This window comes from Sapajus apella, unplaced genomic scaffold (genome assembly GCF_009761245.1).
Source record: "Sapajus apella isolate SASKATOON/1434 unplaced genomic scaffold, GSC_monkey_1.0 scaffold71, whole genome shotgun sequence".
Taxonomy (NCBI): Eukaryota; Metazoa; Chordata; class Mammalia; order Primates; family Cebidae; genus Sapajus; species Sapajus apella.
Genome location: NW_022437011.1, coordinates 7,442,524 through 7,454,910, shown reverse-complemented (window position 1 = coordinate 7,454,910; position 12,387 = coordinate 7,442,524). Strand labels below are relative to the sequence as shown.

Below are 12,387 nucleotides of genomic sequence, written 5' to 3'. Positions count from 1 at the left end.
CCTATGTGTATTTCAAGTCTTTTTCACAACAAGGCCCCGGGAATCTCCAGATTCTATTATGTCCCTGGGCTTGTCCACTGCTGCAGGAGTCTTAGGGTGCCTCATACAAATGCTAGAGTTACTAATTACCAACATTAAACCATAGGATAGGAGATGCAGCAAAGCAGACTCTTTCCTCCATGGAATGTGCTGATTTCAGACGAGGTGGCAGCCAATGTAGAAAACGCCAGAATTTTTCCTGGAACTGGACTGTGATGAGAGGTGCTTGCCATGAACATAAGCTACTGCTTTTTCTTTTCTTTTTTCTTTTGAGATGGAGTTTCACTCTTGTTGCCCAGGCTAGAGTGCAATGGCGTGATCTTGGCTCACCGCAACCTCCGCCTCCCAGGTTCAAACGATTCTCCTGCCTCAGCCTGCCGAGTAGCTGGGATTACACAGGCATGGGCCACCATGCCCCACTAATGTTTGTGTTTTTAGTAGAGACGGGGTTTTGCTATGTTGGTCAGGCTCATCTCGAACTCCTGACCTTAGGTGATCTGCCCTCCTCAGCCTCCCAAAGTACTGGGATTACAAGTGTGAGCCACCATGCCCGGCCAGCTACTGTCTTTCCTTTGACTCTTCCTTTCCAGTTTTTGAAGATAAAGCAGGAAACAATCTTCTCTGAAGATACTTGATACAAATTCTCCAAAACCCAAAAACACATGCTTCCACATCATTGATAAAAATTCACTGCAGTTTGGCACCTGGTTCTAGTTCAGCTGGCAGATGAGCTGATTGATGTATTTACCCCGATAGCCAGGTGTGCCATCTCTTTGAGGAAGTTCACTCTATTTTTGGTAGCATGATGGGCTGCTGAGAGGTGGAAAGGGAGCAAGAACCACGAGATCTCCTGGAAATGCTTTCCCGGGAAGGCAATTTCATGAATGAGGTCTTCCAAGCAAATGATGCCAAACTTCCCCAGGTGTTCCTTGATCACTGTGTTGTCTGTCAGAGGGATGGTCTTATTCTTGACCTTGGCTTGTCCATGTTTCAAAATGAGCTCCTGGACAGACTTCAGTTTTAGAAATCCCCAGGTCACATAAGGTTCCACTATATGCAACATTTTTAGGTTCTGGCAGGTGACTTTTACAAAGACACCATGAAAAAATTTCTCTAGGCGAAGTCTTGCAATGGTTCTCTGCACCAGTAAACTCAAGTCATCCATCCTTTTGATGCATATAACAAATGCCAAGGAATGTTTATCTGGCGATTCCAAGGCATGAGGTTTCTCTTCTAGTTATCTGACATGCCCCTTGTCACGTGTCTGCCACCAGGAATCGTGTAGGAATGATTCCAGTTGCTTAAACCTGTGCCCTTTTCCTTTCCTCCTTCTTTGCCAAAAGTGCCTGAGTGGCTTTGAGGGCTTGATAGCCTTTCCTCTTTTTCAGGAGATTTTCTGGAACCAAAGGGATTTTTCTTTGCTCTTGCTCTGCCATCTTTCCATTGTAGCAGCTACTGACCATCTATTTTTTTTTTTTTTTCTTAAGACAAGAGTTTTTCTCTGTTGCCCAGGTTGGAGTGCAGTGTCATGATCTCAGCTCACTGCAACCTCTGGTTCCTGGGTTCAAGCGATTCTCTCACCTTAGCCTCCTGAATAGCTGGGACTACAGGTGCGCACCACCACACCTGACTAATTTTTTTGTTTTCAGTAGAGAGGGTTTTCACCATGTTGGCCAGGCTGGTCTTGAATTCCTGATCTCAGGTGATCCACCTGCCTTGGCCTCCCAAAACACTGAAATTATAGGCATGAGTTACTACACCCGGCCACCTGCACAGTTTTTGGCTTTTTTGGGGTCAGTTCTTATGAGCTTGGTGAGTTAAAGCTAATTCAAGTATTCACTTGAATCAGACAAAATTTGAAAGTGAATAGGAAAGAAATCCAGTGAATCCCATAATGACTGCCAAATATCTAAAGTATCTTCTGTGGTGGCTTTTTCTATGTCTGTCTTGCTCCTCATTGTCATCCATCAACATGAGCAGTCATGTGCCTGACCTGACCTTGATGTCTTGGTTTCCTGTGCCTCAGGTGTGGTGTTCATGGCTGGCCACGTGTATGCTGTGGGAGGGTTTAATGGCTCACTGCGGGTGCGGACAGTGGATGTGTATGACGGCGTGAAGGACCAGTGGACATCCATTGCCAGCATGCAGGAGCGCCGGAGCACGCTGGGTGCGGCAGTGCTCAACGACTTGCTCTACGCGGTGGGAGGCTTTGATGGCAGTACTGGTAGGTTCAGGGTGTGTTCCCAACCCCTCCCAGCCTGGGACACATCCTCCATGCAACCCTGTTTTATTCAGCCAGTTCTGGACTAACTTTCTGTCTGTTTGTAGCTACTGCCCCAGGGACATACTCACCCTTCTTCCTCAACCAGCTTTGTGGGGAAGAGCCAGGCCTTCTTCCACACAGAATATGTAACCGCCCATGTACTAGGCTTTCTAGGACCTCACACTCAGAGTCCCTTTCCTACTTTCCAGTGTATAGGGACCTATTTACTCAGAAGATGAGACTTAGAAGGAGAGCATGCTTAGCTGGGAGTGGGGTGGGGCATGCATCAGACCTCCAGTTTGAACCCTCTGCTGGACAGGTGAGGGAGCTGAGTTTGGCACTTGGAAGAGACCTGGCTCAGGTCACGCAGTGGGCCAGGCTGCCCATTTTTTCTGTTGCCCTTTCTATGACCCCACTGAAGCTTTGCCAGTGGGGTTTCACCATAGGTGAGTCTCCTTGCCTCTGGATTCTACCTAGCTTTGAAATTTCAACCTGAAAGCAATAGTGGACATAAACTCAGAGAGGTGATCTCATCTCTACTCATACTGCCAGGTAGATGTCTCTGCAGACAGTAGCTCTATTAAACTGATATGATCTACTTTGGCCCCCAGGGAGGTGAAAAGCAGTCTTTTTTACTTCTCTGAGTTTTATTTGTGTCTTCACAACTTGGGGACTTTTCTCAGCCTTCTCTTTGCCTCACTTATATCATTCCAGGGTCTTTAGCCCCTCTGGAGGCTGCCTTTAGTGAGTGTGACAAAGAGAACAAAAGGGTAATGGAGCATTGTTTCTTTTAGGAATTACTTTTGGCTATTAGTAGAGAACCTGATTAAACTGTGCCTCAAAACATGAGGGTTTTGCTTTACTCTTGAAACAAGAAGCCTAGAGGTTAGCAGTTGCTGAGTTGGTCCAGTGGCTCATGGACATTGAGGCCACATTCTTTAAGATTCTCTTGGCCTTTTTCTCATGATTGTTAGGATGGCCATTATAGCTCCAGCCAACACCTTTGTGTTCCAGGTAAAAGCAAAGGCTATTTCCGAAATCCACGTAGACTTCTGCTTAGGTCTCATTGACTTGGCCACCCCTAGCTGCAAGGGAGTCTTGGAAAGCAAGTGTTTAGCTTTCCACTGCTAAGGTAGAGGAAGTTGGGGTGAAGGGGATTGGAACAGGTGTTCAGTGAGGCTACCTCAGGTGTCTACTTGGAATCAAAGTATTGCACTCTGCAGTTTTTATGGTCTACATTTGCCATGCATTTCAGGTACACCCCTTGTCCTTTCACAGCCCACCCTCTGAGAAAAGTCTTAATAGTCCCCGCAGGTAGACACTGACGATGTGTTTCAGGGAGTTTCCACAGGTCGCATGGTGATGCAGAGGTGGCACCGAGCCATACATTTAGGTTTCGAGCCCCTGCATTTGGACTCCTCCCCCATCCTCACTGCTTCTCACACAGCAGGGTGAGGCCTGGTGCCACGGAAGTCTCATGAGTCTCTTGTCTCCCAGGCCTAGCATCGGTGGAAGCCTACAGCTACAAGACCAACGAGTGGTTCTTTGTGGCCCCGATGAACACGCGGCGGAGCAGTGTGGGTGTGGGCGTTGTGGAGGGTAAGGAGGTGGCAGTGGCCAGTGGTCAGGCCTACCTGGCCCACGGGCCTTGTCCTGGGTCCAGTATTGTGCTTGGTGCTTCCCTCTATCTTGGTTTATTCTTGAGATCACTCCTCTGAGTTAGGTACTATTATCCCAATTTAACAGATGAGGAAAGTTGAGACTCAGAGAGGTGGTGGAACTCCTGGCCCAAGGCTGCTAAATGGTGGAGCTGGGCTGGGGGTATAGAAGGAGCCCAGAGGGGAAATGTCAGCCTGTGGTTTGGCCCCTTGTTAGTAGCTCTGTTAGAGGTTGGGGAGGGGAAGAGAGTAGGGAATTCATCGTCAGCATATAACCCAGGAGGATAATGTAGTGGAGCGAGAGTTAATTGCATTAATTAATTTTGTCCTCATATTCATATGTTGAACATTAACAGAACTGTGAGTGAGGTAGGCACCTCTTTTTAGGTCTGATGACTGTCTCTGCAGGGCAGGCTGGTGATCAAGGCCAGCTCTAGTCAGGAAAGCTATGTGGGGTAAGGCAGGAGGGAGTGGTGAGGTCTAAGGCCTGGTCAGATGGTACACTTTTGTTTGTAAAAAACTCTCACATCTAGTCTCTGGTTTGCAAAACCCTTATGAAGGAGACAGGCAGGACTCGGATTTCCTCCATCTTCCGGATGTCCCACATTCCGATTATAGTAAATAGCATAGCCTGTCCTTGAACCCAGGGGTCTTTCGACTCCTAAGCTGGTGCTCTTTTCACTGTGCTATGCTCCTTCAGAGTGCTGACAAATGCCAGTAGGTAGGAGTTCTATAAATATGTGTGAATTCAGTGTACCAAAGCATACAATATTATTTGAACTAAAATGTTACCATTTGCATGACAACACTGATTCATCAACCTGTACTGATGTGGGAATTTAGATGGAGTATCTGTTTATTCAGACGTGTGCAGACATTCCATCTCTCATGTACACACTCAAGAATCCACATGCAAACACAAATGTACCCTAGGGAAAGCATAACATCCGGTGAGTTAGACATTCATAGAAAGATTCTTTGCTTTCGTTGCATTTCTCAGTCTGCACTGGTATTGTGTAATTTAAGTTTTCATTTAAAGGTATACTATTCTGGCCAGGCGCAGTGGCTCACACCCGTAATCCCAGCACTTTGGGAGGCTGAGGTGGGCGGATTACCTGAGGTCGGGAGTTTGAGATCAGCCTGACCAAAATGGAGAAACCCCATCTCTACTAAAAATACAAAATTAACCTGGTATGATGGCACATGCCTGTAATCCCAGCTACTTGGGAGGCTGAGGCAAGAGAATTGCTTGAACCTGGGAGGTGGAGGTTATAGTGAGCTAACACCATTGCACTCTGGCCTGGGCAACGAGAGGGAAATTCTGTCTCAAAAAAAATAAATAAATAAAATAAGGTATACTATTCCAACATACTAAATAAGTCATCTTTGTGAGGGCAAGGATTTTGTCTTCCTACCAAGGTAAATTGTGTCTTGCAATCTCATTCTCTTGGTGGAACAGAAATTGATTTGTCTGCCACGTATAAGTGCTTTGTCTAGCCACCTTCTCCTTTCTTCTCTTGTTCCTTAGCCAGGAATATCAAACAATAGAGTAGGGGTTAAAAATAGCAAATCCCTGTTAATAGACTCCAGGAGGAACCTTGAGTGGGTATTTTTTCAGCTGATGCAGATGGAATGGTTGCTGGGTGTTAGAGGAGGTGCCATAATGGTGATAATTTAAAATATCCCCCTTGACAAAGGCTTTTGTGAGCATGTTCTGTATCTGGAAGAAGTGCTGTCTTGTAGCATGCCCTGTTGACATAGAAGACAGGCTGGGGATTTGTTTCTTCTGCCCTTCCTGAATCTGAAGCTCTTTCGGCTGAGGGTTACCCTGGGGCAGCAGAATCCAATTGACAGCTGTAGTGAGAATTGGAGGGAGGAACTTAAGTGGACTCTGTCTGCTTCACTGTGGCCTTGAAGAGACAGCTCTCCGCACTGTCTGGCTTCCTCTCCTCCCTCTCATCATCTCATTACCATGGCAATACAGTTTGAATTACACTGAAAAAAAAAATATGGAGGAAATCACAATAATTTGCTACTGGCTGCCTCGAAGAATACCTACTTAGGAAAAGGACTGTGTGGATCGGAGTGTAGACAGAAGCTCCCCAAGAGAGCGGAGAGTGTGCTATGGAGATTGTCGCATCTGAATCAGAATACACCTTACAAGTAGCCTGGACCCTAGAAGAGCTGCTTAGTCAGGTTTAAAAAAAAATTTTTGACTTGACGAGTGCAGAACTTAGGAGGACATGTTTCTTTCTTTTAGTTGGGTCAATTGAGAGGAACTTGGGGCAGAAAACAAAGCCAGGCTTGATGATGATAGAAGAAAAACATTTATGGACTGGACACGATGGCTCACACCTATAATCCCAGCGCTTTGGGAGGCCCAGGCAGGTGGATCACGAGGTCAAGAGATCAAGACCATCCTGTTCAACATGGTGAAACCCTGTCTCTACTAAAAATAAAAAAATTAGCTGGGCATGGAGGCCTGTGCCTGTAGTCCCAGCTACCTGGAAGGCTGAGGCAAGAGAATTGCTTGAACCCGGAAGGTGGAGGTTGCAGTGAGCCAAAATTGCAGCACTGCACTGCAGCCTGAGGAACAGAGCAAGTCTCTGTCTCAAAAAAAAAAAAAAAAAAAAAAAAAAGCAAAACATTCTTACATTTGATAGTGCAGCAGTAGTTCTGGTAGCAGAGCATAGGTTTGTGCCTGAGAATCTTTCTAACTTAAAATAATTGCAGATTTTCAAATACCAGTTGCATTCTTGGTTTCTGTCCATTAAGAAAGCACATATGACCAAAAAATCTACTGAGTAAGTAATCCTGTTAAGTGGATTAGCATTTAACAATATTTATTTAGTCTACAGCTAGTGTGACTCCTCCCCCTGTTCCCACAGAAGAGACCATCCCATTACATTTTAAGACTAAATTTAAAACCCCAAATATTTGAATTTCTGCTTTGGGATAGCTCAAATGGCAAAGTTTTCCTCCTGTGTCCAACCTCACTCTCAGCCCTCAACCCCAGGCAGAAATGATGCTCTTGGATATAGCAGCTTAATGGTGTTTTAATTTAAAAGTAGATGATGGTACCTCAGGGTTCTTGTTCAGAGGTCACAGGGTAGTCTGCAGAAAAATTCCAGCCACCTTGGCTCACAATGTACAGAAAACTCTCCATTCACACAGTCTACCTGCCAGGGTTGTAGAAAGAGTAGAAACAATGGTTAAGACAGGTTTTGGGTTCTCATTGAAGAATATTTTTCCGTATTTACTTTATCTGCTATTTCGATCCTTCAGCTAGAAAGGTGGTCTGCCTGCCTATAGCTGGGGGCTTTCTAGCTTTCCATCCATCCGGTGCTGGTGTCTTGTTGTAGAGGAAATTTAACCTAATTCACCAGCAAGATTATGTTGAGCCCCAGTGGTGCCAAGCCATAGCTTTGTGTTGGATATTTGGGGGTACTTATTTAGAAAGATGTTCAGTGTTTGCTTCTAAGGGGCTCATGGCCTAAGAGCAAGTAGAATATGTGAAGAAATGTGAAGGATGCTTTGTGTTGTTGAGGAGTAAGTTGGTGGTCCCCTGAATAAAGGGGGCCCAGAATTCTGAGGTAAGGGTGCCCCAGTTGGTTATAGATAGGGTTTCAGCTGAGCTCTGGTTTCATGCCAGTGTCCCTGGCACCACACTCAGTCACTTTGTCTGTTGCAGGGAAGCTGTATGCTGTTGGGGGTTATGATGGAGCTTCCCGCCAGTGTCTTAGCACTGTGGAGCAATACAACCCAGCGACCAATGAGTGGATATACGTGGCAGACATGAGCACCCGCCGCAGTGGCGCAGGTAGGGGGGAATCTTGGGGTCCCGGCTGTGTCCGATTTGCCCACAAGTGGGTCTTTAAAATATTTTTGGTTTTATTTTAGATTCAGAGGGTACATGTGCAGGTTTGTTACATGGATATGTTGGATAATGGTAGGGTTTGGGCTTCTAGTGTACCCATCACACAAATAGTGACCATTGTACCCAATGGGAAATTTTTCAACCTTCATCCTCCTCCCAGCCTCACCCCTCCCAGTGTCAGTGGTTCCCATCTTTATGTCCATGTATATCCCTTATTTAGCTTAAACTTATAAGTGAGAACATGCGGTATTTGATTTTCTGTTTCAGGGTTATCTCACTTAGGATTATGGCCTCCAGCTGTATCCCCATTGCTACAAAGGACATGATTTCACTCTTTTTTTTGGCTGCATAATATTCCATGGTGTATCCATACTATATTTTCTTTAATCAACCATTAGTGGATACTTAGCTTGATTCCATGACTTGGTATTGTCAGTAGTGCTGTTTTAAACATACAATTGTATGTCTTTTAATGATTTCTTTTCCTTTGCATAGCGGGATTGCTGGGTCAAATGGTAGTTATATTCTGAGTTTTTTGAGAAATCCCCATACTGTTTTCCATAGAAGTTGTATCAATTTATATTCCCACAACAGTGATAAACATACTCTTCTCTGCAACCATGCTAACATCCAGGGTTTTTTTTTTGACTTTTTAATAATCACCATCTGACAAGTATAAGATGATATCTCATTGTGGTTTTAATCTTCATTTTTCTGATGATTATGATGTTGAACATTTTTTCATATGTTTATTGGCTACTGGAAAGCCTTATTTTGAGAAATATCTGTATGTATGTCCTTTGCCTGCTTTATAATGGGGTTGTTTTTTCCTTGTTGAGTTGTTGGAATTCTGAATATTAGTCCTTTGTTGGAGGTATAATTTGCAAATATTTTTCTCCCATTCTGTAGGTTGTCTGTTTACTCTGTTGATTATTTCTTACGCTGTGCAGAAGATTTTTGGTGAATTAAGTCCCTCTTGTCTATTTTTGTTTTTGTTGCATTTGCTGTTAGCATTTTAGTCATAAATTCTTCGCTTAGGCCAATCTCCAGAAGAGTTTTCCATAGGTTTTCATCTAGGACTTTTATAGTTTAGGTCTTCCATTTAAGTCTTTAATCCATCTTCAGTTAATTTTTGTATACGGTAAGAGATAGAGGTCTAGTTTCATTCTTCTGTATATGGCTAGCCAATTTTCCTAGCACCATTTATTGAATAGAGTGTCTTTTCCCCATTGTTTATTTTTGTCAGCTTTGTTGAAGATCAGCTTGTTGTAGGTATGTGGCTTTGTTTCTGAGTTCTCTATTCTGTTCCATTGATCTCTTTCTGTGTCTATTTTTGTACTGGTATCACGCTGTTTTAGTTACTATAGCCTTGTAATCTAATTTGAAGTCAGGTAATATGATACTTCTGCCTTTGTTCTTTTTGGTTAAGATTGGCTTTGGCTATTCAGGCTCGTTTTTGGTTCTATATAAACTATATATATAAATCTATATAGGATTGTTTTTTCTAATTCGATAAAGAATTATGTTGATAGTTTTATAGAAATTTTGTTGAATTTGTAGATTTCTCCAGGCAGTATGGTCATTTTAATGATACTGATTCTTCCAATCCATGAGTATGGGATGTTTTTTCATTTATTTGTGTAATCTGTGATTTATTTCATCAATCATAAGTAGGTATTGGTTCAACAACTTAACATTTTATTTTACCTCCTTCTTCTTTCCTTTTGCTGTATATAATCCCACTGTCACCTTTGCAGCTAGACACAGCACTTATCAGTTAACCTTTCCTGGGGGATCACTAGAGAATGGATGAGTTAATACTCTCCTTCTCACCATCCCTTATATGTCTATGAAGGTGTTTACATCTTTTGAAAGTGAAGGCTTACTATGTGCCAGGCACTGTCCTAACAAGTACTTTTTGTGTCTCAATCCATTTAATTCTCACTGCAGCCCTACAAGGTGGATACAATATGAATTCCACTTATCAGATTTAGAAAGTAAGTCTGCCAGTGGTTGAATAATTTGCCCAGGGTCATATAATTAGTAACTAGCAATATCAGGATGCTGACTCCAGAGTTAGCTTTTTAAATCCCTAAATTATCAGCCTCATTTCTCTGAAGTAGTAGGACAAGTCTTCAGTTGGCAAAGCTGAGCTTGCCTGTCTGGGATTGAAAGTCAAGCTATTAGTGTTCTTGTTTGGAGATAACTTATGTCCCCTACTCCCACTTTTCCTCGCTTCAGCCCACTCCCCAACATGGGAAGAAAATGTCTTTCCAAAAGGTTTTTCACTTTTACTTCTTGTTGGAAGACCAGAAGATCTGTGGTACTTTGGGATTTTTCAGGGAGTGGAGCAACAGCTCCTTCTCCCCTGCTTCGCCTTCCCATTCATTGTCTCAGAGGCCCAAAGGGAAGGGTCTGAGAGGGCAGACAGAGGCATCTGTCCACTGGCTCTTTACTGCTGGTTCCTGTGGTCAGCGGTGACTAATTACCAATCTGATCCTGGCGGGAAGGTTGTGTGACTTCTGAGAAGGGAAGCCACATTCCCGCAATGTTACTCCTTTTTCTCTCTTTTTTTTTTTTGTATTTTTGCAGATTGAGTTGTGATCTCATTTTATAGTAGCAAACATATGACCACTTCCTCAGCATTCCTTAAAAAGTATGTGATTTTAATATTTTCAAAGAACCTTTGTGTACTCACTTGGTTACAAAAATAAAATCTGCGTGATTCCATTTAAGAAGCATTTGAGTTTGGAGTGCTATTTTTAGGGAGTTTTTGTCTCTCCTGATTCTGACAGGTGGGCCCTTCCTGAATGTGGAGCCATTGCCTGGAAGTCAGGAGGCCTGGGTCTTGATGCTGGGTCTGCTGTCATTTGTCATGTGACCTTCCTTGGGCAAGTCCCTTCCCTTCTTTCTGGCCCCTAATTCCTTATATGTGAAATGAGTGGGTTGTAGTAGATGTTCCCTAAGAACCAAGTACATCTACAAATCCCATTATTCTTTTCCCATCAGAAACCTCTTTTGGAAATTTTGGTTTCTTTAGAGCCTTCTTCGTACTCCCTAGGAATCCTCTGTTGTGATGTAAGGGGTGAGAGCTCAGCACGCCTGGGGCAGCACACCCTGAGATACGTGGCTGCTCCTAGGGCCGAAAGCCTGGGGAGGCAGCTGGGTGTGGAGCTGCGAGGGCAGACCTGCCTTCGGAAGCTCAGGCTTGTCTCTGTGGAGGGAGCTGCCTTTGGAGGCTGCAGCTGTTTTGTCTCTGCCAAGCTGCTGAAATGGTTATTGCTGGGTGGACAACACCTGGCCCTACTCCTGCCTCTTACCTGCGCTGGAGGACCTGGAGGGTGACAGGTCTGCTGCCTGTGTCCCTAGGAGGCACACTGACCTTGGTTTAGGAAATGAAAACCAAGCCTTTTTCCTGAGATGACTGTCAGAGCCCTGGGCTTAGGCTCCTAGGTCAGCCTTTCTTCAGTGCTTCACTTTCCTAAGATTTGGGCAAGTCTTATCTCTTGAGTTGGGAACCCACATACTAGTCACGGTGGGTGTTCTTGTTGGCTGAAGACCCAGAGACCAAAGGCCCTGGCCTTTGGCTGCCTGAGGCCCTTTGAGCTGCCAAGAGCCCCTGGGGCTCTAGGTCCAGGAAACTGCTGCATGAATGTTTCTGGATGAGGCTGCACAAGGGCAGAGGGAGAGTTGCCCAGGCAGTGGTGCCTGAGTGCCCAGAAGGCAGCTTGCTTCCTCAGCAGGGTGTGGCCAGCGCCACCAGAAGATTAGGGGAAAAAGAGGCCATCTTTCAGGGAATGTGTGTTCCTGCTGAGCTTGGAGTTAAGGAAGGTGAGGCAGCTTTGGAACTCAACTAATTTTATTAAACCTGTTGGTTAGAGAGAGCCATTATTGATACGACAGCACCATCTGCTGTTAGTTTAGAGCAACTGCTAGGAGCCACTAGCATACTGGCATAATTGGTGGGAGGGATTTTATTAATTTGTATTTTTGTCATTCAAGCAGTATCTCTTGAGAACCTACTGCCGTGGGGCACAGGGAAGCAGATGAGGACAAGACAAAAAAAGTCCTCATCCATAGGAAGTTATGGTCTACAAATCTGGCTCTTGGGTCTGAAACCTGGCTGCACATCCCAGTCACCTGAGGAACTTTTTTTGACTCCTGACCAGTGTGGAATCTATCTCAAAAAGCTCCCCACTCAATTGAGATGCAGCCTGTCCATGCAGTGGAGTCATCTGTGGTCCATGGGAACTACTGATCTAGTACAACTCTTCCCCTTTACAAATAGGGAAACTGAGGCCCAGAAAGGTTAAAGGTCACCCAGTGAGCAAGTCAGAGAGACATGTCCAGAACACAGGTGTCCTAGCTACCAGGTCAGTTGCACTTTCTTTCTTTTCTCTTTCTTTCTTTCTTTCTTTCTTTCTTTCTTCCTTCCTTCCTTCCTTCCTTCCTTCCTTCCTTCCTTCCTTCCTTCCTTCCTTCCTTCCTTCCTTTCTTTCTTCTCTCTTTCTCTTTCTTTCTCTCTCTCTCTCTCTTTCTTTCTTTCTGTT

At 44.4% G+C, this 12,387-nt stretch overlaps 1 protein-coding gene and 1 pseudogene across 6 annotated transcripts in view; one reads left to right on the top strand and one right to left on the bottom strand.

Moving 5' to 3' along the window:
* The window catches only part of KLHL3 (kelch like family member 3), a 122,844-nt gene that overhangs the window by 97,076 nt on the left and 13,381 nt on the right, over positions 1 to 12,387 (top strand). For 4 of the 6 annotated variants that reach the window (XM_032250508.1, XM_032250513.1, XM_032250511.1 and 1 more), the window contains 3 exons: positions 2,066 to 2,263; positions 3,800 to 3,901; positions 7,652 to 7,780. In XM_032250508.1, the coding sequence (XP_032106399.1) occupies positions 2,066 to 2,263; positions 3,800 to 3,901; positions 7,652 to 7,780 (429 nt within the window). The remainder of the gene's footprint in view (positions 1 to 2,065; positions 2,264 to 3,799; positions 3,902 to 7,651; positions 7,781 to 12,387) is intronic. The other 2 variants (XM_032250509.1, XM_032250510.1) reach the window with 2 other exon arrangements.
* Positions 586 to 1,571, bottom strand: LOC116531632 (annotated as a pseudogene).